General features: G+C 41.7%; 2 protein-coding genes and 1 long non-coding RNA gene across 3 annotated transcripts; 2 read left to right on the top strand and 1 right to left on the bottom strand.

Moving 5' to 3' along the window:
* Positions 1 to 366: 366 nt before the first annotated feature.
* LOC144013958 (putative nuclear hormone receptor HR38) lies at positions 367 to 9,985 on the top strand. The gene is made up of 7 exons (XM_077513389.1): positions 367 to 413; positions 3,445 to 4,132; positions 5,377 to 5,506; positions 5,793 to 5,962; positions 6,046 to 6,248; positions 7,846 to 8,024; positions 9,394 to 9,985. Exons 2-7 carry the CDS (start codon positions 3,455 to 3,457, stop codon positions 9,642 to 9,644), a joined length of 1,611 nt encoding a protein of 536 aa, XP_077369515.1. The 5' UTR covers positions 367 to 413; positions 3,445 to 3,454; the 3' UTR covers positions 9,645 to 9,985.
* LOC144013961 (uncharacterized) lies at positions 5,964 to 27,744 on the bottom strand. The gene is made up of 3 exons (XR_013282375.1): positions 27,484 to 27,744; positions 16,403 to 16,523; positions 5,964 to 6,270 (listed from the first exon to the last, which is right to left on the bottom strand). It is a non-coding gene; the product is annotated as an uncharacterized LOC144013961 (long non-coding RNA).
* gpr173 (G protein-coupled receptor 173) lies at positions 20,016 to 26,988 on the top strand. Its single transcript, XM_077513367.1, has 2 exons — positions 20,016 to 20,965; positions 21,628 to 26,988. Exon 2 carries the CDS (start codon positions 21,764 to 21,766, stop codon positions 22,973 to 22,975), a length of 1,212 nt encoding a protein of 403 aa, XP_077369493.1. The 5' UTR covers positions 20,016 to 20,965; positions 21,628 to 21,763; the 3' UTR covers positions 22,976 to 26,988.
* Positions 27,745 to 27,947: the final 203 nt, after the last annotated feature.

Here is a 27,947-nt window from a genome sequence, read left to right as displayed (position 1 = left end):
TTTTTTTGTTTTTTTTACCAGCTGTGGTGTCTCGAAGAGGCACGTGTGTATTGTGTCTTCCTGTTCTTATTATAGAATCTACACTATCACGTTTTCATCATCGCTGTGTTTGTGTGCGTGTGTGTGAGTGCGTGCGTGTGCGTGGGCTCAAGCTGCGGCTGTTGCGCGTCAACGGAATCCCGTAGTGCGTCATTAGCACGTCCATTCTCCCTAAGACGCGCTGTGATTGGTCTGAGGCTGAAGGCGGTGCCGCCCACCGCCCCGCCTTGTATGGAAACGTGCCTGTGACGTCATGGTTACTCGCGAGTCCCCGCTGTGATAAAAACGTGTGAGGGCTCGCTGAGGGTTTGTTCTTGAGCGGGAGACGCGGACGATGATAAACTGTTGGTGTTGCTGCTGCTGCTGCTGTTCTGGTAAGAGATCATTTCGACTGTTTATTGATCACTTATGTGGAAAATGTTGGCTACTCACAGAAGTTACTTAGACATCGCAGCCCACTTGTAGACTGGTAAAAGTAATGATTCAATATTTACAATGGCAATTTGATAAGTTGGCAACAAAAAGTCTAAATTCAATAATTCCTCTCTTTTTAGCTGCAGAGAAAAAACTAGTATTGCTATTTTATCGTATTCTATTTTGCTAAAATGGCAAATGATTCCAACCAAGTGTTTCACCCCCACAAATTAGACTGATAATATCGGAATATCACAAAAATATCTTTTAACTAACGCACAAAATATGTTAAATTTGCTAATGTGATTTTTTTTTTCTCCCCACTCTCTTCATTTTATTGGTTGCTCATAATGGCGTCATGAATATTGATGTTGCAATCAGATTCCTCTCACGAGATGAATGTATCAATAAGATAAATAGAAAAATATAGATAGAGCCTAAACACCTTATATTTGAATGTTTTTTTTTTAATAGCCTATTGAAAAACTTCTACACACCAGTTGTTTTTGAGCCACCGATTATTTTTGTAGCCAACAGTATTTTAAAAATAATAATCTAAGGATGGATGGGGAATGTCTTCTCTGGTCATCATTAATGCTCCCATGTGGTTCACATCTCCATGCTGCTGTCATCCCTGTTTCCCCCCTTATTGAATTTACATTTGTTTACCTTTTTTTTTTTTTTTTTTTTTTTTTAAATATTGCGTCGGCATCCACTGATGTTGAAACTAGCAACAAGCAGTGACAAAGTAAGGAGTCGAACAAAAACGTGCTCGCAAATGTAGGGAATAAAAGTCTAAAGTTAATAAATAAATAAATAAATAAATACGCAAAATTGCAAATACAGACACCTGAAGAATCTTCTCATGTACAGTAACAAGGAAATTGTATGTTACTGTTGACACGGCATGTAATGATAAGAAGAGCTCCTCCTACAGGCAAGAACGAACAAACAATTCTGGATTTAAAAAAAAAAGTTAAAAAAAAAGTAAAAGTAGATCATTCACATCTGTGTGGCCAAATAGGTAAACCTTTTAAGATTATTAAAAAAAAAAGGAAGAAAAAAACTATCCATTTATATGGTAATTAAAGTATGATAAAGTAAGTCGATCGTCTGACCATATTTGTCCAATGAGGACTGATGTTTTCTGAGAAAAAAACAAAACAAAGCAAAACAGATGTATACTTTTTTTTTTTGTGAATGAAACTTCCAGTAAAGGTGATTGCAACACAAGTTATCATTTTTTATTATGATTATCTATTGTTAATACAATTGTGATTATTCTCTTTATCATGTCAGAACTGGCCAGAAGCATCAGCATGCTAAGCACCTGCTTAGGGCCCTGTGGCCACCAGGGGGCCCCAAAAGCAATTAATAGAGTAACATAGTGAAAGGGTTTGGATTCAGGTAGTTTATTTAGATTTTTGGAAGTTTTTACTCATTATATTTAAAACCGGCGGCACGGTAGTCGAGTGGTTAGCACGTCAGCTTCCCAGTTCTGAGGTCTCCGGTTCGAGTCCAGGCTCGGACCTTCCTGGGTGGAGTTTGCATGTTCTCCCCGTGCCCGCGTGGGTCTTCTCCGGGTACTCCGGTCTCCTCCCACATTCCAAAGACATGCATGGCAGGTTAATTGGGCGCTCCGAATTGTCCCGAGGTGTGCTTGTGAGTGTGGATGGTTGTTCGTCTCTGTGTGCCCTGCTATTGGTTGGCAACCAGTCCAGGGTGTCCCCCGCCTACTGCCCAGAGCCAGCTGAGATAGGCGCCAGCAGCCCCCGCGACCCTTGTGAGGAATAAGCAGTCAAGAAAATGGATGGATGGATGGATGGATATTTAAAACCTATTTAAATTTTATAGATAGTATTTGTCAAATTTGTGTTTTGTGGAGGTGGAGTCAGTGGCCAGTTTGACTGCAGTGTGTAAGGGGGAGCAGGGGTTTTGACAGTTGGTGCAAATCACACTTTTTCTATTTGAATTGTGTTTTTTGTTGTTGTTGTTTTATGCATTAAATTCAATACATTCTTGCATTGTATGGATTCCAAAGCCTGGCCAGGCACTCAGACTGCAAACTAAATGAAGCTAATCATCTTCAGTGCATCACATGATCTCATTATTAAAAAACAAACAAACAAAACAAGCAATAGTGAAGAATTCACAACATCTCAGCAAGCCAGCGTCTTTCATTACAATATCTATATAGTTGCAGTAATTATATGTCAATCATAATGTTGGACATTTTTGTGCTGCCTGTTTGTTTTACTCACTTGTTGATTTTCAATTTCTTTGTGACTCCACACCAATGTTATTTTAGTTAACTAAAACTAACGAAAACATTAAAACTAAAATTCAGACAACAATTTTGTGAACAAAACAAAATAAAAATGAAAATGCTTTTTTAAAAACGAAAACTGAAACTATATTTTATTTTTACAAAACTAACTATAACTAACTATAATTATAATGCCCTTGGATTTAGTTTTGGTCATTAATTGAATGCATGAGCCTTTGGAGATGATTTTAAATGTGATTTTAAGTAGATTCATTTCGATATTAACCGGAATAAAGACGTTTGAAAGCAGCAGCCAATAGAAAAGTATCTTCAGATGACCTCGCTTCCATTGTTTCTTTTTTTAAATATTGCGCACAAGTAAGACACATCAAAAAATAAATAAATAAAAAATAAAAAAATAAAACTAATACTAAAACTAACTAAAACTAAACTAAAACGAAGCATTTATTATATAACTAAAACTAATAAAAATTAACAGAACCACCCAGAACTCTACTTAAAACTAACTATCATTTAAAAAACAAAACACAAAACGAAATTAAAACTAAACTAAAATGAAAAATTCACCTTCCCTTAATAACAGGTGCTTACCGACAATGCATGAACAACAACAACTACGTTGTAGCCCTAGTTTGTACAAGTTGACATAGTACTGATGATTTGTTTGATTCAAACGCTATTCTAATGTTTTTCTTTTTTGTCAGTTTTGTAGACATGACTTGCATCCACCCCCTGCAGCACGGATCCCAGCCTTACGACAACCTGGGCGGGTCGGAACCTCACAGCCCGGACTTGTTCTCCAGGCTGTCGCTGGATCCCGGCGGCGCCCCGCGGGACCACCCTTGCGCCCTCGCGTCCCTGCCCGGCGCCGGCACTCAGGCGGGCGCCTTCGACGCGTACTCGTGCCAGATGAGCGGCGGCCAGGAGAGCCCGTTCAGGCTGGACGAGCTCCAAGTTTACGGTTGCTACCCCGGCGCGTTCATGTTCGCTTACCCGGATGAAGCCGCCGCTTCCGCCGCCAGCTTCCAGAGTCAGCACGCGCCAGCCTGGAACTCTTACTCGCCCGGTCCGGGATACTGGGCGGCCGAGGACATGTCAGCGCCGCATGTGCCGTCGCTCTTCACGTTTGCTTCAGGGAATGTGGACGATATGGCTCCTTTGGGGCAAGCCGTCCCCGACGTTCTTGCCGACGCGTCGTCACTCGCCTTCCCCGCGCTGGCCATGGAACCGGCGTGCGGCCTGGACGGCGCTGCTGACCACTCGGAAGGGAGTTTGCCACTCAAACTAAAAAGCCCGCGAGGTAACGAGGGCTGCTGCGCCGTCTGCGGCGACAGCGCCTCCTGCCAGCACTACGGCGTTCGCACCTGTGAGGGATGCAAAGGCTTTTTCAAGGTAAGCGCGGATGCAGAATTGTACCTTTGTCATGGCCTGTATCGCTTTTACTGGCACTAAAGCAACTTTCAGGAGGGTGGCAGGAACCCTTCCACACAAAAAACTACAAATGTGATCACTTCTTTACAGCATACGTCACTTCCTCCTTTCCACATTCGTTACAAAGACGGAAGTTGATTCGAACCTCTACGCGCGATTATTGCTGTCATGGCAGAAGATGCAAAACAACCGAAGAAACAAAAAGTTTTTTCTGAGAAGACCAAAAAAAATATCTTTAAAAAAATATGATAAATATTCAATATGCACCCCACCCACCCAAAAAGGGGGTGGGGGATAAGGGGAAACACACACTTTTTTAAAATATTATTAAGAATTGGAAAAAAAAATGGGGGGGGGGGGGGGTGGGGGGGTTGATCTGTGAATATGCAAATCTACGGGTGCCGAGCCACTTGGAAATAAAATAAATAAATAAATAAATAAAAAATTTTAATGCAATACAGTAAAAAAATAAAATGCTTAAAAAAACTGAAAACAAAATACAATCTACATTTTATGATTATAAAAACAGCTTTAATTATAGTGAAAATGTCCTCTGTTTTCATCTTTGGAAATTAATATCATGTATGAGCTTGTGGGGTTCATACATGCATTTATTTTGGAGTTGCTGTACATTGCTGTACATTGGAGTTGCTGTTTTGTACCATACAAAACAAAAAAGGTCAAACTGTCATTTGAAAATGTAGTTTACATTATTACACAATACTAAGTGACCTTTTTTATTTTGCACTCAAAAATCACTCCAACCAAAACTAATACTAAAACTAATCAAAACTAAATTAAAATTAAGCGTGATTGGTTACCTGAGCCCTTGTGATGTCATTTTCAGTTGACAGCAAGTTGCAAAATGTGTTTTTAAAGGTACTAATTGTACATGAAAAATAATGAAAGTATCAAATTAATTATAGACAAAATATTAACTTTTTATTGCTATAATGGGCTAAATAAGTGAAGTCTCATTTTAAAAATCCAAAATGATTCTAATCAATCTTTGTTGTGACATTTTAGTTCTGCCACGACATTTTTGTAATGTGAAATATGTGCCTCTGCTAAGTTCGAAAGATGCGTATTCTGACAATTTGTAGTTTTCATTATTGCGCCCCCTGGAGGCAGAAACTTTTAGACTCAACCCCATGGAGTCGCTACTGGCAGTTTTAATGAGACAAATGTTTCTTTTGATTGTCTAGCGGACGGTGCAGAAGAATTCCAAGTATGTTTGCCTGGTCAACAAGGACTGTCCCGTGGACAAGAGGAGGAGGAATCGCTGCCAGTTCTGCCGGTTCCAAAAGTGTTTGGCTGTCGGAATGGTCAAGGAAGGTGAGCTCAGCGAGTCGGCTCAACTCAAAACCAAAAATGGTCAACATGATAAGTTTGTTTTTCTAATAGTTTAATCAAACTATTTTGTAACTATGGCAGTATAGAGACGAACGTCAAAGTCTTCATTCTGGCCATTTTGTCTGTTTTTTTATTTTTTTATTTTATTTTTTTTTTATCTCTGCCTTTGTCCAATGACATGGAAGCGTTTGTTCACAATCAGCCATGAAGTGGAGACTCCATTGTGACGGAATGTTTTGACATGAGACGTTTCCCTGCCTACTCACAGTCGTGAGGACAGACAGCCTGAAAGGTCGCAGAGGTCGCCTGCCCTCCAAGCCCAAAGTAGTCCAGGAAGTGCCTGCGTCGCCCGCAGTGTCCCCAGTCAGCATGATCGCGTCACTTGTGAGGGCTCACATCGACTCCAACCCCAACGAAGCGCAGCTCAATTATTCCAAAGTAAGTTGTTTTTGTTTTTACACTAACACGGGGCATCAGAAACATAAACCATTTGGAAACACGTCGCTCATGTGTGATTGTAGTACAAAGAAACAGACGTGGGCGCAAACCAGAAAGAGGACGCCGGTGACGTCAAAGAGTTCTACGACCTGCTGACGGCTTCCATGGAGGTGATCAGGAAGTGGGCCACGAGCATCCCGGGTTTCTCGGATTTCTGCTCACCAGATCAGGAGCTGCTCCTGGAGTCGGCCTTTGTCGAACTCTTCATCCTGCGTCTCGCATACCGGTGAGCCGTCCGCCTTTTGGCCCTTTCAAGAAACGCATTGCAAAGTGAATTCAGAGATTTGTTTCGAAATACGTCATCAGATAATTGCTGAAAACGTGCAAAGGCTGAGAACTGCGTAGTTCTCGATTCAATTTTTGGGGCGTGGCTAAAACGGCACCCTCCTCTATTCAGAACTTGAACACCTTCATTTGCATCCAGTCTAATTGTGATGTGCAGTTAGCTAGCTACAGCTATGCCTTCATCTCGAAAATATCGTTATTTATTTATTTATTTTGCAGATGTTTTTAAACTAGGTGATTAAAAATTTTAAACGTAATCACATGACTACAATAGTTAACTCACAATCGCAAATTTTATATCTGTTCTAAATGTGCAATAAAACATTTTTTTCTAAGTTTTCATACTGTTGTTAACTTAAAAGTGGAGAAAATGTTAAACTAATAAAAAAAATATGGCTGCATATTTTAGTCACTGATACAGTAATTTCATAATAATTCAGAAAATTTAGTTAAAATTAAAAAAGATGTCCTGTACTTTAAAAAAAAAAAAATGAGTCTGATATTGATTTGTGTGGTCAGTTTTTATATTAAGAGCAATCTAATATTTAAATTGAAGTAACTTGTGAAATTCTGCACATCTTTAAAATTTTAAAATATAACTTAACCCCAAGTCGAGTGGTTAGCACGTCCGCTTCCCAGTTCTGAGGTCTCCGGTTCGAGTCCAGGCTCGGACCTTCCTGGGTGGAGTTTGCATGTTCTCCCCGTGCCCGCGTGGGTCTTCTCCGGGTACTCCGGTCTCCTCCCACATTCCAAAGACATGCATGGCAGGTTAATTGGGCGCTACGAATTGTCCCTAGGTATGCGTGTGAGTGTGTGGATGGTTGTTCGTCTCTGTGTGCCCTGCGATTGGTTGGCAACCAGTCCAGGGTGTACCACACCTACTGCCCAGAGCCAGCTGAGATAGGCGCCAGCAGCCCCCGCGACCCTTGTGAGGAATAAGCAGTCAAGAAAATGGATGGATGGATGGATAACTTAACCCCAGTCACCACAAATATATATTATTAAATTTATTACTGCTAAATTTTGATGTGGACGTGTCTGTTACGTTGCGACTGGAATTCCCCCAGTACAGGTTTACCACGTAAGGGGCGGTCTTTAATCACACATTTAAAAAAAAATGTGGTGTTAAAGGAACTTTAAATTAACTAAAAAATAACGCACTAAGTTTGACACCCCTAATTCAAACATTTATTTATATTTTCATTTAACTTTTAAGTGCAATTCATTTTAATTGAATTGTTTAAGTTTAATTATTTTTCCCCTTAATGTACCATTACGCAATATGTTTTATATATATATATATATATATATATATATATATATATATATATATATATATATATATATATATATATATATACACGCAATATATGAAATAAATTTAAATTTGATGAACATTTACTACGATGCTATTTTACTTTAATGTCGGTCATTATGGTGGTAACCTGGAGAGCCCAAATATATTTTCTATTGGCGTAAAAAGTTTGAGAATCACTTTTTCATACAATGATTTTTTATTTTTATTTTTTAAATCCAAGGTCAAACCCCGAAACCAACAAGCTGGTGTTCTGCAACGGCCAAGTGCTTCATAAGAGTCAGTGCGTCAAAGGCTTCGGGGACTGGATCGACTCCATCTTGGAGTTTTCCCGAAGTCTCCATCGCATGAAACTTGACATCTCCTCCTTCTCTTGCCTGACGGCGCTGGTCATTATCACCGGTAGGCGCCTCTAACTCCTCCAAAAGGGAATTGGGGGGGCAGCTGAAGTGGGATTTGCAGACCTTCATTGTGCCAGGGCAATGGTTTTTATGAGGTCTCTGGTTTCAGTGGCGGGCACAGTACAAGACAGTTATGCAACACGAGGATTGACACAACAGATGTATGACAAAAGTGAAGACAAGCTTGCGTACAGCACACACTCCACATGCATACAATCGGACGTATATGACACCAGGCTAAAGAGAACCACGAGGAGGTTTACTTGGCAAACCGTTTTGGACGGTTTGTATTCTATTTTTTCCCCCCGAAAACTCTGATTAGAATTAATGAATTGTTGAACTGTTTCATGCAGGAATTATGACGACCTCCCTCAAGGTTTTTGTCCTACTAGGCTGGGCAAATTGAACAGAACTTTTAACATGTTTTAACAATACAGTGAATAAAATCATGTGACGTCGGAAACACTTCATGTTTTTCATGATGTGTAAGTAATGGCTTACTTATTCACAGTTCTGAAAATGGTTGAATTGATGGCTTCTTAGTTTTTCAAACAGGGACCTCGTTCGACCGTCAACAAAAGAAAATCTAGAAATAATTGACGCTCATCTTACTGCCATTGCTGTGGCAAAATAAATGAAACGCAAATCCTGAAAGAAAGAAAAAAGCCAGTAATTATGGCATTGGGTAAAAAAAATAAATAAATTTGGAAGAAGCAGGGGATTGCGAAAAATACCGCATTTCAAATTTAGTAAAGGTGCCACAAGATAGCACATTCAATTCCATTTCTATTCTTGTTGTTGAATTCTGATAACAATAATTGATTTTAGCTAAAGATACTGCTTAAAACAAAAAACAAAGTCAGTGTAATATTATGAATTGCAGTTAAAATATTGTCCAATTTAATCTGCATCAGTGGTTATCCGGCGCAATTGCCATTAGCTAACACGCTAATCCTACAACCCGAAAATAAATCCTCCGTTCGGACAGTCCGCTGACATATCCGCTGTAGAGCGCATCATTGTTGGTCATGAGTGTGCGTACGTCAGGGCTTTGGGCTGCTGTTTTAGAGTGCCTCGTTGTCACAGCTTGGACAAGCCCCATGACAACCTGGTGGGATGTATTTCAGATATCAGAGGCTCTAAATTGATAGATTTTTGTGGCTGAAACATTTTAAATATGTGTAGATGTAAGAAAGATGCTAGATGAAGTAGCGTCCAGTTGTACAAGTGGGACTTAATTTCATTTAATTCAAATTCGGCAGGGTTATTAACAACAGTCTTCTCTGTTGTGTGTCAAAAATACAAGACCTGTTTATGTTTACTTTACAGGGACTCATGTATTAACGTGATTTGTTTGTTTTTCTTCTCAGAACGACATGGTCTCCAGGAGCCAAAACGCGTGGAGGACTTGCAGAATCAGCTGATCAGCAGTCTGAAAGATCACGTGTCGGGCTGCCCGTCGTCTCGTCCCAACTATTTGTCCAGATTGCTCGGGAAGCTGCCCGAACTCAGGACATTGTGCACTCAGGGCCTCCAGCGAATCTTCTACCTTAAACTAGAAGATCTGGTCCCGCCGCCGCCCATCGTGGACGCCATTCTGATGGATTCCTTCCCCTTTTAAATGGAAGCTGTGACACAGCGCACGCGAAGCCACAGACAAAACACGTCCCTTTTGGCATCCAATTGTGTGATGGGGAAGAATAAACAAAGCAGCTCACGGACCAAAGTGCTGATGGTTTTCCACTCAAAGTGCTATGAACGGAATCTTTGAAAATGGCAAGATGGACGGCTTGTCCAAACTCGGACAAACGTGGTGACGTGTGCGTTTTCTTGATTGTAGCTTTTGTTATGACAAATGCAAATGTTTGATGTTCATTCACATGGTAAGGCATCAGTCCCGGTGAGGTCCAAGTGGGCCCGCCATCTTTATTCACATCATTCATGTATCATGAATGGACTTGGAGCAGCTAACATTTTGTGTCTTATGCATTGCTTTGCAATAAAATGTTCCATTTTGTAGTCAAGATTCTTTGTTGACTTTATGTGAAATATTTTGAATTATAACACTCAGAAAAAGTAAGGGAGTTGCTTTAGAGCAGTGATTCTCAACTGGTGTTTCGGAACGCGCAAGTGGGCCCCATCGCCGTTTGTGGTGGGTCACGGACAGCTAGTTACAAATGACATGCATTCTTCTTCTTTTTGCTACAATTTTGCAAAAATATTAATACCAAGTTCCCACATAGAACATTAGGTAAAGGCCATATGCCAGTGAGGGATGAACATTTGCGACATTAGTGAATGTTGATTTCACGTGAAGGTTCGTTCAAGGTTGCAGCAATTCCTAAACGTTCTCTAAACAGCCTTTATGTTTTTTCTTGTCGCAAGGAAATTTTGTTCATGTTCAAAATATTTCCTTGTGACAAGAAGACCATTAAGACGATTACTCTAATCTCTATTCTCTAAACTTTAGAGAATGTTTCAGAAACACTTTTTTTTTTTCTCTCAATACATTAGAATTTTTCTCCCTCATAACCGACGGAACAAACCAAGATCCAACGCCTCATCTACATCTACATGTCCTTAAAAAAAAACAAAAAACACACAGCCGTTGACATATGACACCTTTCAAAACAACAACCGTGAAGAAGTACAAAAAAAAAAAAATCACATTATTGTTTGCAATTGTACAAGTATTATATATTGCCAGCAAGTGTGGTCTGCATGTTTCATATTCTCCTGAGTAAGACAGTTGACTGTCTATTCTCTGGTTGCTTGGATACGCCGAGTCCCACTTTACAGTCAGCCTGTAAATTCTCCTTTCGGCACATCAGAAAACAGGAGTGAAAAAAAAATGGATCTCTCTCCGTCTCCCTGCCAGTTATGCGCTGCTCTGTTTTTAGAGGCAGATGAAATTCCCGGCAGGGTATCAAGTGACCCGCGATAGCAGATTGTCACGCAGGAGTGTGTCCATGTGTGTGTGACATAAACATCATTAAAGTTTTTGCTGTACTGTATATCAGATCGGGAAGAGACCAATGGGCAGTCGACAGAATCATCATCTTTACATCCAAACAAGGGAGTGCATGACGATCAATAATTTGGATGGGATAACATTTGGAAATATGTACAGTGCTGCCTTGAGATATGGGACTCAACTTACAAGTTTTTTGAGATATGAGCTGTTGTTGAGATGATTTTTGCTTTGACTGGTGAGCAAAAAAAAAAAAAAAAAGAAAAAAATCAGTGAATAGTGGTGGTATTAAGACATGGATTGAAGTGTCCATTGAAGGAATATTGTTGAAGTTGTTGTTTATTTCTATTTTGCAAGGTGGTTGTTATCAAAAGTAACTGGTGAGATGGGCAGTAACAACCACAAACATAAATATATTGTTACATGAATACCTCTCTGATAGTGTCACTCAGCATCGAATGTTATTACCTTGTATTGGATTTCATTATAATGTACAAGCGGTCAAAATGTTGTGGCGTATATTTAATGCTGACACTCGAATAGTCAAAGTGACTCACAGCCCGTACTTCAGTCGAAGTTAAAAAAAAAAAGATTCTGATGAAGGAAAAAGAAAACCTCCTTATTCTAGTACTCCAAATTCCGAAATGTACTCTAGTTCAAAGGAAAAAAATACATTTATACTGTCCCAATCCCGGGTAATTGCAAAGTGTTGTGTGAGGAAGGGCATCTGGCTTACAATTTTGCCAAACAATTATGGGCATTCATCCAAACAATTCCTGACCAGATCCGGTCTCGGCCCGTTAACGACTGCTTTCAACGCTGGCGGAAATTCAGCTACTGTGGATTGAAGTACTATATAAGTACTATAAGTACTATATGTTCGAGTACAGGACATGTACGAGGGAAGAGAGGTGTGTTGCAAGTATGAAAGATTAGTTTAGGCTGCATCAGGGATCAACTCTAAGTCCCCTTGTCTTTGCAATAGATGGACAAAGCTGACAGATAATCTTAGATTGGAATGATGACATCGTGATTTGCAGTGCAAAAAGAAAGAAAGTGGAGACATATTTTGAAAGGTATGTGCTGGAAAGGAGAGGAATGAAGATTGAGGCTACAGGGAGACGAGACGAGCGTGAGTAAAGGACTTGGAGTACTTCTGGTCAACAGTCATTAGAAATGGATCCAAGTTGCAACAGGTGGAGTGAAGAGTCAGGTGTGTTATGTGATGTTGTTTTTTTTAGGAGTCACCAGGATGGAGAGATCATCAGAGGAACAGCCAAGGTTAGACGTTAAGGGAACAACGTTAGCGAGAGTGAACTTAGATGGTGTGGTGATGAGTGAGTATAGGAGTAGAAGGGTGATGAGGATGAAGCTGTCGAGAAATAAGAACAAGAAGATGACCTAAGAGAAGGTTATTAATGGATGTTGTGAGAGAGAACTTGAAGGCACTTGCTGTTAGAGAGGGCGATACAGAGGATAGGCTTTGATGGAAAAGGATGAAATGAGAAGAAGAAGAAGAAGAAGAAGAAGAAGAAGAAGAAGAAGAAGAAGAAGAAGAAGAAGAAGAAGAAGAAGGAGGAGGAGGAGGAAGAGGGTGAGCAGGAGGAGGAGAAGATGATGACTGCTGAAGAAGAAGAAGAAGAAGAAGAAGAAGAAGAAGAAGAAGAAGAAGAAGAAGAAGAAGAAGAAGAAGGAGGAGGAGGAGGAGGAGGAGGAGGAGGAGATGATGACTGCTGAAGAAGAAGAAGAAGAAGAAGAAGAAGAAGAAGAAGAAGAAGAAGAAGAAGAAGAAGAAGAAGAAGAAGAAGAAGAAGAAGCAGTAGCAGCGGTAGAAGATGAAGAGAGGAGAAGTAAAAGAAGACATAGAAGTAGGGGAACAGTGATTGGTCCATCCAAAACATGTACAGATTGGTAAGAATTAGTGGGCTTGGTACAAGATGGATTCTCGGGGGTTTATAAACTCACAAATCCCGTGAGAATTCAGCGCAAGGTTAGCTTATCTGCTCACTTGACAAACACTTTGAACTGCAGCTGCGTACATCGCAGCAAAGAATTTGTAGCCAATCATCAGTTACTGCCCTAGAATTATCGCTTCCATCCACTCGCATCATCCATCCCGATTCCGATCCGAGGTCATTTTTGGAACAAACTTGTTATTACATCTGGAGCTGCAATTATATCTCAATTATCTAAAGCAGCAGCAGCAGTTGATCTCCTGCCTCGCTCGAGTTTCACATGCTGGTGTTGCGTGGCGACCTAATAAGTCTGAGAACTCGATAACCCAGCCAATGTTGGACTCGCCCAACAAGATCAAGTGGATAAAGTTGACTGTCGGGAACAGCATTGACATTATAAATCTGTCATGATGTGCCCACGATCAGGCTTTGACTTGAAGGCATCTGCAAATGTTCATTTGGAGAAGGTGGCCCTTTCGCAAGCCTGGCACATCACCCAAACTTGTTTGTGATGAATTTCATCAAGGTCACATTTGGCCAGCCAGACAATTCCATGCATGACAATTTAAGACTTAGATATGATACAAGTCAGCAGGGCTCAGAGTAACTGAAAACTAAATGTGACATTGGACATTTGAATTATTTCACTATCTGCTGAAAAGAATATGAGAGGGAAAAATATTTCAGTTTATTTAACTGCAATTATATTATATAATATCAATTTTTTTTTCCGGTTCATCATTTTGTGGGGTGGATGGGGGTGGCAGTTCCACATTTACAGCAATAGACGGAGAAATGTTTCTCTTTTGAATTTCTTTACTATAGCAGCATTGGATGAAAGCTTGAGCACGCCAGAACTAAATCTAGTGACGCTATTTTGTTACGTTTTATATTGCTGGTGGGCAAAGATGCAAAGTATGAATAGCGGTGCCTCCTCAGTCGAGCAAAATCCGCTCCATGAGGCTGGTTCAATTACAAGTTGTTCTCATTTCAAAACAAATATGTTAAAATTTTATTTTTTTCATCTCTTGAGTTCGGGAATTTGTGTTATTTTTTGGGAGGCTGTAATCAAAATTAGAACTGTTTCATTCATATATACTTTTTCATTCACAGTTGGGTGGTGGGAAAAAAAGTTTGTTGCGCGTGTCCCAAAATTTACGACACGCTTGCTTTTTTTTCTATTTTGTGTCAAGTGTCATTGAGACAGACGCAAGGCCATGCGCATCTCATTCCTTTGCCAACCGACATCGGAGCAGCCTGGCAAAGTTGCCGCCTGGCAAGACATTTTTCTTTCCCTGACTGCAGTCCAGCGCCAGTTTGAGGAGCTTTATGGCCATCATACTACTCCAAAACATTGTATAATTTACCCTATCCATGGCAAGTTTCTCAAAAAGCAATCTACACAGTGGAAGTGCTACTATTATCACCTCTGATGTAAACACTGAACTCTTCAGGCAAAGCCAGGGAAAGTCAATGCAGAGGGACTGAACCAAGAAAAACGTTTTGGCAGGCAGCAATTTTGCAACACCACTCCAATGTCCACCAGCGAGAAAGACACGGTTACATGATTACAGCTCACAAAAAACACAAAACATGAACTGTCAAATGCTGATGGCATCACTTATGTCTGAATAATACTTGAAACAAAAACAGGAAGTGTGTCGTGACTTCTGGGACAACCTGTGTATTTGTTTTGCCTATGTAACCGCTTTATCGTCGGATCAGGAAGAGCAGCCTCGCTCCTTCCAGTCTAGCGAGTGAAGCAAGACCAAGGAGGAGCTTGGGTTTCACTCTCTTACGAGGGGTCGTAGCTCATCGTGACACAGCAGCCCTCCGTCTGGCTGAACACTCCCAGCAATAGCCGGGACAAAAATAGATGCTCATCATATGAAATCGATAATGTCAATTAGAAGTGACAAAAGGGACCGGTCGGCTGGCACCAACTGCTCACTCATAGATTATTCAGGCGCTCGTCGCTGGAATTCACACGTCGAGAAGGCCATGCTAACGTTGCAAGTCAAAGTGAAGCTATGGTGCTTTAAATGGACTGACTAACACACAGCATGTTAAAGCAACAGTGGTGTGCATTTGGATGCACTCCATTGATGGATTTTTGCTCTGTGTTTTTAGTTTAGTATTTGATTCAACATCAGGAAGGAATCATTTAGTAGCCTCCGAATGCAGCACACTTACAGTGTCCTCGTTGACCTGATGCAACGTCATTCTGTGATGCCCTCTAGTGGGCATTCAATGACAGACAAGACGTTGAAAGCTAATTTACTAAACTTTAAGCACTGGAAAAGCTCAGTGAGCAGTACATTGACTCAAGCTCGGTGTTGATTATGAAATCTTTGTCATTTTTATAGGCCGACAGCACAAGCACTTTTTTTCAGTGTTTTGATTTTTTCAATCACAGTTTTCTGATTTCGGTCATGTTACGTAAGCAAACTGAGCCATGATTGGTCGTCGTTGCCTATTTCTTCAGCATGCGTAATGCAATCTTCAATCGACAGCAAGTGGCAAAATGTGTTTTTAAAGATATTAATTGTACATGAAAAACAATTAAGTTGGCACAGACAAAATTGGTGAAATGACTTAAGTAGCGGTAGCCCTAAACCTTGTATATTTCAATACAATGTTTTAGAGATACAGTATTTCCAGCTTTTTGCTAATAGTCAATGGGAAACCTTATTGATAGGCTAGTAAGATTTAGCATTAAAACTGGAGAAATGTACCTAAATAGTGAATATTCACACACAAATGATGTAGTAACGAATCTAATGTCATATAATATAACAATACTGACAGTCATACATCTTTCATAATCAGTGAAAAAGTATTTATTAGAGTTAAACTTTTTTTCTTCTTATCTTTTTATCTTGCATATCTCAATCCATGCAGGCATCACACTGCCCCTATGAGGTCAAGGTGTGCAAAGCAAGAAGAGCAGGTATTTTATTTATCCATCCATCCATCCATTTTCTTGACCGCTTATTCCTCACAAGGGTCACGGGGGCTGCTGGCGCCTATCTCAGCTGGCTCTGGGCAGTAGGCGGGGGACACCCTGAACTGGTTGCCAACCAATCGCAGGGCACACAGAGACGAACAACCATCCACACTCACACGCACACGCACACCTAGGGACAATTCGGAGCACCCAATTAACCTGCCATGCATGTCTTTGGAATGTGGGAGGAGACCGGAGTACCCGGAGAAGACCCACGCGGGCACGGGGAGAACATGCAAACTCCACCCAGGAAGGTCCGAGCTTGGACTCGAACCGGAGACCTCAGAACTGGGAAGCGGACGTGCTAACCACTCGACTACCGTGCCGCCTATTTTATTTATTTATTTATTTATTGTTTTTTATTGCTATTACTGTATTTTAATAATACAGGACTGTCTCTGCTACCGGCTGAAATTGACGTCAAAATTGGGAACATCACGGCTCACCTGTTTTCTGGGTTTGGTCATGTGAAGTGAGGTGAAGTGAAGAACATCAATGTGCTTCTTTGTACTGTGGCCATCGTTTGAAAATGGCGGATCTTCACCAATCTTGCTCAAGTCGTGGTATCTGTTTGGGGACGGTAATATGTTAATTAGACATACAAAACAAACAAACAAAAACAAACAAACAAAAAAACAGAGTTAATTCACATTATATTACAACTGTTTATCACAAAAAAATTACTACTAAAAAAATGACTTTTTCTTTGGCCATAACTTTTCTCATAATATAGAGTTGCCTTCATTTAAAAATAAAAATAAAAAAAAAATAAAAAAGAAAAGAAAAAAAATCATGGACTGTGTATGGGAACGGTAATATGTAAATTAGCCACACAAGTCTTAAAAAAAAAGACTTTATTCACACCATACAGTATTACAATTTATTGCAAATAAATTACTAAAAAAACAACAACAACAACACTTTTTTATGAAATAGTTATAACTCTTCTCACAACATGTTTCAATAACCAAAAAAACTTCAGTCTCGTTAAATTAGGTCTTTTACCCCCCACCCCAAAAAAATAAAAAAATCTGAATTAATTTTAGTGAGATTAACACTTTACCTATTTATCATAATCTAATACAGAATTATGGAATTTCTGTTGAGAAAAAAAACAACTTTTGAAATCTTGAAAAAAGCAGAGCTGCCAACCGACTGCAATTCACTTCCAGAACAATTTGTCTGAATTTCCCTATTTTTAACCCTTAACATTATCATGGAACCCCATTGCTGCAATATATCTTGCGGTATACATATATATATAATATATATATCACACTAAATTATCAATAGAATGTCATGGCATCGACTGTACACTAACCTCACACAGCAAATTAATTGTGCAAATTAATGTTTCAACGAATAAACCAATCCAAGAAAAAAAAAAAATCTACTTTAAGTAACTTTATCCACATAAGATATTGTTCTCTCAACCCCGAAAATGACTTTAGTCTTTTACGACTATTTCCTGGCGGGAAAAAAAGTGAATTTTGTCAAAATCCCTGATTTAAAAAAACAAAACAAAAAACTATTGTCGCCATATTATGGCTTCTTATCAAAAAACAATCACTAAAGTACACGTTGACATTTTGGAAGCGATGGAAGCTTGTGCAGTGGTTTCAAGTTCTACACAATCCCGTTCCTTCCATGCTCCGAGGAACAAGTTTGTTTCGAACATTTTCATGACTGCGCAGCACTGAACAGAGAGGAGCCTTTCAGGAATTCTGGGAGCATTAAAGTTACATCGTTGCTTTTAGAGAGTGGCCTCTCGAGAGCGTTCAGCTTCACTTGATGTGCAAACAGACAACAACACGCATGCGAGGCTCATATGTGTCTGAAGCTGTGGTGTCATGCCGGTGGGAGTCGCACACTCATCGTTTCATCAGTCAAAGCTCCCCAGATGACACGACACTGTCGAGGTGATGACTTCAGAAATGCACCAATATTCATCTTTCATAACCATTTTCATGGCCCACTTACATGTGCAAATATATTATTTTCCAACAAGATAAATACTCAAACTCCTGTCCAACTAGTTGAAATAATGGCTTCAAAAAACAAAAACTATTGTGACCACCCTCAGGGGCAGAGGTGGGTAATAACTAGAGCTGCAGAATTAATCGAATTTGAATCATGATCACAATTTTGGCTGCCACAATTAAATGAACTTGATAGTTGGGGATATCCACATTCAGGCTCTGCTGCATATCTAACCAAACATTTTTTCACCCAACCACCAGTGGATGAATGTATGGTTATGGCTTCATTAAGTTGCCTCAATCACCAGTGAGTGCCTTAAGTCACTCAGTGGACTAATATATCCATCCATCCATTTACTTGACCGCTTATTCCTCACAAGGGTCGCGGGGGGTGCTGGAGCCTATCTCAGTTGGCTTTGGGCAGTAGGCAGGGTACACCCTGGACTGGTTGCCAGCCAATAGCAGGGCACACAGAGACGAACACGCATCCACACACACAAGCACACCTAGGGACAATTCAGAGCTCCCAATTAACCTGCCGTGCATGTCTTTGGAATGTAGGAGGAGACCGGAGTACCCGGAGAAGACCCACGCAGGCATGGGGAGAACATGTAAACTCCACCCGGACCCTGGACTCGAACCCGAGTCCTCAGAACTGGGAGGCGGGCGTGCTAACCACTCATTCCCTGGACTAATATAATTCTGGGAAAATTAATCTTCATGAATATATATATAGAATATATATATATATATATATATATATATATATATATATATATATATATATATATATATATATATATATATATATATATAATTTAACTCATCTAGAGGGTACTCTTGGTTTAAGCTAGTGCAATGGAAATTAATTAACACTAAATCTTAAATTTAAACCAAGAGTACCATCTAGAGGAATCAAAACTATCTCGAGTGCTTCATGAAGCCTCATTTGTCCATCACTATGAGAGTGAGGCATGTCAAGAGATGAAAATACAAGAAAAGATTGAGGATGAGGTGCATCATGGGCAAGTGTCTCATCAGTTATCTGGACTTGTTTCGGATTCAGGGCAAGTAGCGTTAAGTAAAATAATAGCCTATGTATTCAACTAGCCATATGTAAGTTTTTAATTCTGCGATACATTTTTTTTTTTTTTTATAATTTATCCCATTTATTTGTATTTCAGGTTTTGTTATGCATTGAGAGTCTGTTAACAGTAGTTCGCTAAAAATACAGGTTTTCACAAACATGATGAATAACTGTGATTAATAAGTATAATTCCAATTTTGACCAAAATGATCACAAATATCATTTTGGCCATAATCGTCCACTGAAACTGAGGTCAACCTGCCCTTGGGCTCGTATTGCAAATGTCGCCTGTTTTCTGGGTTTGTTCATGTGACATTCGCAATGAGGGCATTTTGTCACACACGGACGCACAGTCAGGGGTGGATGATGGCCTCAATGTGCCCACGTTCACAACTTTGTATCATATGGAATTGCAGGTTTTCTTGCAATTCCTTATAAACATAGTTGGTGTACAATCTTTGATATAGACACCAGAAAGGCTGCTATGTTTCTGCCATGTACCATGTGCCATGTAGGCTGTGCACCTGTATTGCACTGAATTTAAAGGGAATGACACGAATGAGAGAAGCTGCTTCGATTGACCGGGAAGCAAGTGTTCTCTCCTACAATGATGCAAAGGAAATTTCTTACTGTGCCCATCTAAAATACCAAATGAAAGAAAACTCCGTCAAACAAACCATGCTTTGCGCTAGACTTGCAATGGGCACAAAAACAGCTTGCATTCTAACAATCTTTGCAATCAAGTTCAAACTTCAACATCATAAATCACAAAAAAATGACTTTACAGTGAAAACATAAATACATAAAGCAATAGAATGTGTCTAGTGCCAGATATTTGTCCCAAAAATCCGCGAATATACCACCGCGAGTAGTCGGGGGTTCGCCGCATCCAGAGAACCCACCCCATTGGCTCCCCCTCCCCTCCTGGTTTCTCCGCTCTCCGAACAGAACCGAGTGATTCCGCAAATGTACGAGCTGCGTCCGAGCGAGCAGCCATAATTGGGATTATTCGGGAATAATTCGCTCAATCCAGCCGCTTTTTCTCCTGACACCCCGCCCCCCCCCCTTTTTTTATTTTCTTTTTTTTCTCGCTATAGTCGTCGTCGTCAAGCTTCGTCATTTCGACATCGCCGGCGCCGTGAATCTTTTTTTGCTTGTGACGCTGTCATGGAGGCTTTTCCTTTTTTATTCCAATCGGACTCTTCCCTCGCAGGCGTCCACCTTCGCTGGACAGCAAAATAGAGGCTGCATTTGAACTGTTGCGAGGAAAGCCATCCATCGTTTTTCCTCTTCATCCCCCCAGTGAAAGATGGAGAAAGAGATTTATGGAGGCGCTCGTGTGTGTGGACTGATTGTTCCGGTGCCAGTCGCCCAAATCCACGTCAAGAGCATCGGAGGGGCCGCGCGGCCGTTTTCCGCCGTCTGTGGGTGGCTTTTTCATCCCAAACATTGAAAATCTGACATCATTTGGATAAATGAACGCAACAAGATCTTTTTTTCTCCCCTCCCCGTTCGTCCTCTGGAGAGCCACCTTCGACGTGATGCAGCACAGACTCTGTTTACACGACTGATGCTCAAACGCAAACGCGTGGATATACGTCTGATTTGGGGTGATTTTTTTTGTTTGTTTGTTTGATTTCCTTTGTCATCACGTTAAATGAGGGCTCGGCGTCTTCATCGTCTTCGGCTTGTCTGAGCCGATGCTGAGTCTTCTGTGGGGGCGAGTGGGGTGTCTCGTGTTGATCATATGTTCCCCGATTGTCCCTTTGGATGGATTTATGCATAACAGGTGTTGTGCACAACACGAGCATGAGGCTTCATTGTGTGCTGCTCTTCTTTTTCTCTCCGTGCAAGCGACGGTGAGACAAAGCGACGGCCTCCTTTTTCCCCTCCTCCAGTTTTTTTTTTTTTTTGGTTGGTTTTGCCAAAGGAGGAAATGAAAGGTAGGTTGGAATTGCTTATCCGCACACATAGAGACAGAGAGAGACCGTGACACCTGTTTGTGTGTTTTGCTGCCCATCCACAGGGCCCAGCAGGCCTCCTGCAAGCTCGCGTAATATATGAGTCAAGGTGGCAAAGGGCTGTTCGTGTGATCAACACGAGCTGACTGCTTGTGTGCGTGGCCTACATTGACGAGAAAGGCCCACCTTGACGAGCCCATTTGATGAAAATGTCTCCCCGTCGTCATAATTACACTTACGTGTGGCGCAGGAAGGGGTGCGGTGGTGGCAGTAATGGTGGTGGTGTGGTGGGGGGTTGTCCTCCACTGACACACAAAGCATACAGTTTGGCTTGTTGGACATGCCCAGTCTCTTCTACCACCCCCCACCCCCGTGCATTCAGTCAAACACCCACACTTGCACAAAGTATGCGAGCTGTTGTATCTTAGCAACGGGATAGGTAATTACTGAGAGAGCCGAGGAGCTGGCATGCTGTCGAGCTGCTGATCTGATCCCAGCCTTAAGAGGAACGGGGAAGATTTCCATGGCTGTCCGTGTCCGTCTCTTGCCGAGGGAGGAGGAAGGCGGGGGGATGGGGATGGGGATGGGGATGGGGAAAGGGCGCGGGCAGCCGTTCATGAAAATGTGCATCTGTGTGTTCACAGGTGGCGAGCTTGTGGACAAAAGAGGAGCGATGACGTGTAGAAAAGGCTTCTCCTTGTAAAGCAGACGACGGCCGTAAGAGGATCAGTGGAGCTTATAAGGCAGGCAGGCACGCCCGTGCGCAGGCAGGCCGACAGAATGGCCAACCAGAGCTTCGCCATGGACGGGCCCGGCAGCTTGCTGGCCGGGCTGGCCTCGCAGAGCGGCCCGGCCAGAGGAGGCAGCAGCAGCAGCAGCAGCAGCGATAGCGGAGAAGCAGCAGGAGGAACCTCGGCCACGGATGTCTCGGCGTACTTCAAGCTGGTCTTCTTGGGCTTGATCATCTGCATCAGCCTGGCGGGCAACCTCTTGGTCTCCCTGCTGGTCCTCCGAGACCGGACGCTTCACAAGGCGCCGTACTTCTTTCTGCTGGATCTGTGCCTGGCCGACGCGGTGCGCTCGGCCGCCTGCTTTCCCTTCGTGCTGGTGTCGGTGCACAACAGCTCGGTGTGGACTTACAGCGACCTGAGCTGCAAAGTGGTGGCGTTCATGGCCGTGCTCTTTTGTTTCCACGCTGCCTTCATGCTCTTCTGCGTGGCCGTCACCCGCTACCTTGCCATCGCCCACCACCGCTTCTACGCCAAGCGCATGACCATCTGGACCTGCGCCGCCATCATTTGCATGGTGTGGACTTTGGCGGTGGCCATGGCCTTCCCGCCCGTCTTCGACGTGGGGACGTACAAGTTCATACGGGACGAGGATCAGTGCATCTTTGAACACCGCTACCTGAAGACCAACGACACCCTGGGCTTCATGCTCATGCTGGCCGTGGTGGTCCTGGCCACGCACGGCTTCTACGCCAAACTGCTGCTCTTCGAATACAGGCACCGCAAGATGAAACCGGTCCAGCTGGTGCCGGCCATCAGCCAGAACTGGACCTTCCACGGTCCCGGCGCCACCGGCCAGGCGGCGGCGAACTGGATCGCCGGGTTCGGCCGGGGCCCCATGCCGCCCACTCTGCTGGGAATCCGGCAAAATCTACATAATCAACACAGGCGGCTGCTGGGGATGGACGAGGTGCGGTCCGAGAGGAGGCTGGGCCGCATGTTCTACACCATCACCCTGCTCTTCCTGGTCCTGTGGGCGCCCTACATCGTGGCGTGCTTCTGGAGGGTGTTCGTCAAGTCGTGCAGCATCCCTCACAAGTACCTCTCCGTCACCGTGTGGATGAGCTTCGCCCAGGCCGGGGTCAACCCCGTCATCTGCCTCCTGCTCAACGAAGATCTTCGAAAAGTGCTGCGGGCCCACCTGCCTGCCTACTGGAGGACTAAACAACACCTGCCCCAGGATGAGGCCTACTGCATCATGTGAGGTGGGGGAATGTGCTTTGGAGCCAACCAGCGCAGGCGCAGTGCCATTTCAAAGAAGAATGTCGATATTTGTGCCAGCGGTTTTTGGACGGGAGCGCAAGAAACCCGCTCACCCACACTTGAATGGGTTGGATTCCTCACGTTGGATTAATAGGCAAGCTCAGCCCGGATAAGTGAGATGGATGCCATTTTTAAAGGGGAAGTCAGCGTTAAACATTTCTTGACAATAACATATTATATGTGACCTGACAAGTCTAAACATGACATTCTGATTAATATTATATTTGTGGCATATGAGTAAAATCCAGATGTTTTTATCCATCTCAGGGGGGTGGCCATTTTGCCACTTGGTGTCGACTGAAGATGACATCACAGTTGCTTAGGGCCCAGGCAATGACCAATCACATCTCAGCTGTTTTGTGAAGCTGAGCTGTGATTGGTTGTTCTCTGAGTCAACTGTGATGTCATTTTCACTCGACAGCAAGTGACAAAATGGCCGCCTTCTGATATTGGAAAAAAGAAAAAAGAAATGGCTGGATTTTGATGCTTAACTTGATGCAATATTAACCAAAATTCGGTATTTAGACTAGTGGGGCTACATAGCACATATTACTGTCAAGATGTTTTTTTTTGTTTTTTTGACTTCCTCTTTAATATCATGTTGCCTTATTTCAGAGCGACACATCAGTGTCTGTGTCACATGAGGCACAAAACTGAGCATTACAACTGCGGGATAAAATGTTTTGAACGTAACGGTACGAACTTGAAAGACATCAGAACGGATTTGAGGAGTTTCTGAAGGATGGAGCGATCAGGACTCCATTTCATGCTAATGCAAGGAGATCATTGGATATGGAAGGGACCATTTTAAAAGCAGTTACAAACCCAAACGTGCTTGAGTTTGTTTGTTTTTTTGACTTCATTTAGGGTGCGTTAAATTTCTTTGTATCATAAGAAAAAACAATGCCTGTTTTCCTTTATTTGTAAACAATACATGTTAAGCAGATGACACTATTTTGAAATATGACTTGGTTTCATATTGTATAGACTGTACAGGAACGCTAATTCCTGCTTGTGTGTTTTTATATCACATTTGTGCGTAGGTGTGCGAGGGTAAAGCCTGTTCTGATGTTGCCATGTTGGTTCTCCTGCTGTGTCATTATTAGGCCTGGTACACACAAGGACTTTTTTTTTTTTTATTTTAAGAGATTGTTCATGAACAGACCCCACACATGATGGCAACAAATCTGCCATTTAACAGTTTCGGGTCTACCAATCTAGAATCTGGTGCTTCAAGACAGAAATCTCACGTGATCTAACAAAAACAAAGAAGAAACACTGCAAAAACCGGGAAACACCTGACACATTATGGAAAAGGAGACACAAAAGGACAGAATGATGTTGGTCTTGGGACAATTTCTCATGGGAAAAAAAAAGAAACAGGAAAGACCATGGAAATAATCCTGGAGATAGAGTGAAAACAGACTTTGTAGGCTACGAAGCCAGCTAAAGGTAAGTTCTCAAATGAAGATAACGGTCAGTGTTATTGTCCTGGTAACACGAATGAGACATTGCTTTTTTTAACAAAATGTTTGTTGTTACTTTACTCTGGTCGCTTCTTGATTGGCTACATTTCGTTTCACATCACAATTAGCAAAGTCGGGATTCGAGTATCGATTTTCCACATACATAAGATTTTAGTCATAAATCTTTAACATGTTTAACATTTAAGGTTGCCGGCTTGAAACCCAAATGAACTTTCATCTTAAAGGATCATCTTGTAAGACAGTATGAAGTTTGTTCGTCCTTGATCGAGAAGGGGCAAAATTAGAACAAAAACAGCGCAATTGTCTTGATGTGTGTACCAGGTCTTTACACCAATAAGACCAACATGGTCACAGATGTCACACACAAAATGGGAGCGGGCTAAATGATCAAAATGGATTCCAAAACCATAAACTGCATCTGATTTGTAACATTAAAGGGGAACTAAACGCAAATATTTTTAAAACACGAATGCACTGTACGTGCCAGCACTTGTCAAAACAGGCTGTTGGGCAAAATCATGATTAGCTGAGACAACGAAGCGCCCAAGAAGTGATGTAAAAACTTCTCCACTTCCCTTAAAGGAAGTGTCTCACAATCGATCTTTTTTTTTATTTATTTTTTTTATTTTTTATTTTTTTACAATAAGTAGTTAGGTTAGATACATTTGAGTAAGCCTGTTTTGTTCAAAATGGGTTGCTGTAAAGCTTTGGGGGAAAATGGAATTGTGACAGCGTTATAGGAGAAGTAAGCATCTCAAGGCGGCCATTTTGACACTTAGTAGTCAACTGAAAATTACATAACAGTGCCTCAGGTAACGACGTCACGTCTCATCAGTTTGCTGTATCATCATGTGATGTGTGCAAGGTGAGCTGTGCTGTATTCAAGGATAGTCGGAAGTCGGACTTTTACGACTTCAAACCAAGGAAGTGTGTACGGGAACGCTCCCCTGAACTCGGAAACCCCACTTACAAAGTTGACTTCACCGACGGACTACCGTTGGGGTGACCCCTTTGGAACACAGACCGTGAATGGTAAAACACAATTTACTTGAGGATAAAATCAGACAGCTTTCTTCTTTCATAAATATTCGATATAACTCCACGTAACTTTCTTCTTTCATAAATATTCGATATAACTCCACGTAACAACATACGTGACAGTATGCCGCTATCTTCCTGCATGAAATTAGTTTGCTGGAGGTCAAAACGAGTTTTGAGGACCAAAATAAAAACTTTATCACTATCCGCCATTTTGGTTGTTTACTTTTGCCTCAAACGCTTTCATGTCGGAACTTGGGAAATAAAACAACTGGGATAAATCCGACTTCCAACCATTCCTCGAATGCAGCATTAGCCACTGTGATGTCATTTTCAGTCGACAGCTAGTGGCAAAATGGCCGCCCACGGAGATGGATAAAAACGGGTGCATTTTACCACTTAATTCATACTCTACAAACACAATATTCATCAGAATGCCATGTTTAGAGTACTGGGGTATATGTAGAACATATTCTAAAATAATTTTTGACTTGACTTGCCTTTTAAAGGTAGGTGTGTAGATTTTTTCCCCCGACGACGATTAAACGAGCGGTTTGCGGCCAGCTGGTGTGAGCAGATGGTGATTTTCTGACAGCTTTATGTAGCTTGTTGTTGAATATTTACCAAGTGTGTTTTCTTAGCGAAAATGCTGCATAAGATGGACATGGCAGATAGCTACACATCAATATTCTTGCGTCAATGAAAACAGCTTAAAAAAATATATTTGATGGCCGCCTGGAGTACATTTTAAACTTGATTTAAGTCAACAGCATATTAACAAGATACGCACATTTAGAATACAAATGACATCTTTAGTTTAGTTCCCCTTTAAAGTACAATAAAAATGCAAAATAGTGGTGAATCATAAAAAGAAAAGAAACCAGTTGAGATTGTTAATGATGATGTATATTGTATTCCAACATATGCAAATATTTGCAGATGTGTGATGATGGGGAATGTTTTTCAAGTAACACTAAATAAGCTCTGAATGACGAAGCGCAGTGGGAGAGTGAAAACTGAATGTTAGCGGGCCCGCTCATGTTTTCCTCCCCACGTGAAGTGTCTGGATCAAAGTCTCCGAGCTGGAAGTCCCGCGACATCGAGCCAAGTCGTCCAGTCTCCAAATTAAGATTTGTGCCATGCAAATGTACCACCTGAGGTGCATTCGTCATAGATGTGTGCAGTCTATCTTGAATGTGGCCACTTGCACTGCGTTAGCATGTATCCCATTTCAGATCCGAGTAAGGTTGTTTGGGGGTGGGGCTAACTTGTACAGATGTTGATAACGGAACGTCAAAGTGAAAAGTGAACTGAGGTCTGTGATTTTTACATCTGGCGTTGCTTTGCGAGATGATCTTGTGTAAACTGTACAGTTGAGTTGAGGTGGCTCTTTTGACCACTCGTCAATAAAGACTCTACTTTTGATGCATTCACACTTTTTTTTTTTTTTTTTTTTTGCTGTCTGGGAGGCCAGACAGCCGCATCACTGCATACTTCACAGGAAACACGACAGATAAATAATTATGACATCGTATTTGCAGTATGGTAGCCCAGAGGATCATTTGGGGCACACTGAAAGGGATATATGAATTGAGATATGGTATGATTGAAAGTTTTAGTCATTCAGACTTTTTTGTTTATTATTGAACTTGGGAATACAGCTGAGACAAGTGCAGTGTGGTGGTAGTAAAGTCTTACATTTCTGCACTCCACATCATTGCATACTGGTGCTTCCAAAGTTAGTGTGCACTACACAATAACTTTTACTTCCAAAACAAAACAAGTGAAACAATATAAATAACAATTTCAGTTTTCAAATGTAAACAGTTGTTATATAGTTAAAGGTGTATTGTTCTCAAAAAGTGGAAACCAAACATCTTTTTGTCACGTTTAAAAAACTGCATGCGGAAGACCATCATCGTACCAGCTCTTCTGCTCGTCCGGGGGAAACGGCTCTCAAATGTCGCTAACGTCCGACCTCATCTTCATCGGTCTCTGCCCGCGTCATACGGATGTCCTCTTGCGGCTCTCAGCTTTTTTCAAAGTACCGGTCAGCTCGGTGGAGCTACAACGATGAATGGCCGAATCCGAAGGTCACGACACGAAGCTAGCTACATGCTACAAACACTCAAAGTGCGCATGCGCAGCTAGGAACGAGCACGCACGACGTAGTTACGCATCTTGAGTGACAGGATCGAGAAACAATCGTTAAGATGATCCACCCGGAAGACACAGGGACAAAAATATCATTGAACCCACCTTTAAGGTCAAGTCAGGTTCCCAAGTCCCAAAACTGTCGACTTAAGTATGACTCGAGTCAAGTCAGATAACTTGAGTCACTTTTTTTTTTTTAAATATATATAATAAATACAAAAAGTTAAGTCATGT

The sequence above is a fragment of the Festucalex cinctus genome, chromosome 2 (assembly GCF_051991245.1).
Source record: "Festucalex cinctus isolate MCC-2025b chromosome 2, RoL_Fcin_1.0, whole genome shotgun sequence".
In the NCBI taxonomy this organism is placed as follows: domain Eukaryota; kingdom Metazoa; phylum Chordata; class Actinopteri; order Syngnathiformes; family Syngnathidae; genus Festucalex; species Festucalex cinctus.
This window is presented reverse-complemented; position numbering and strand designations above follow the sequence as displayed.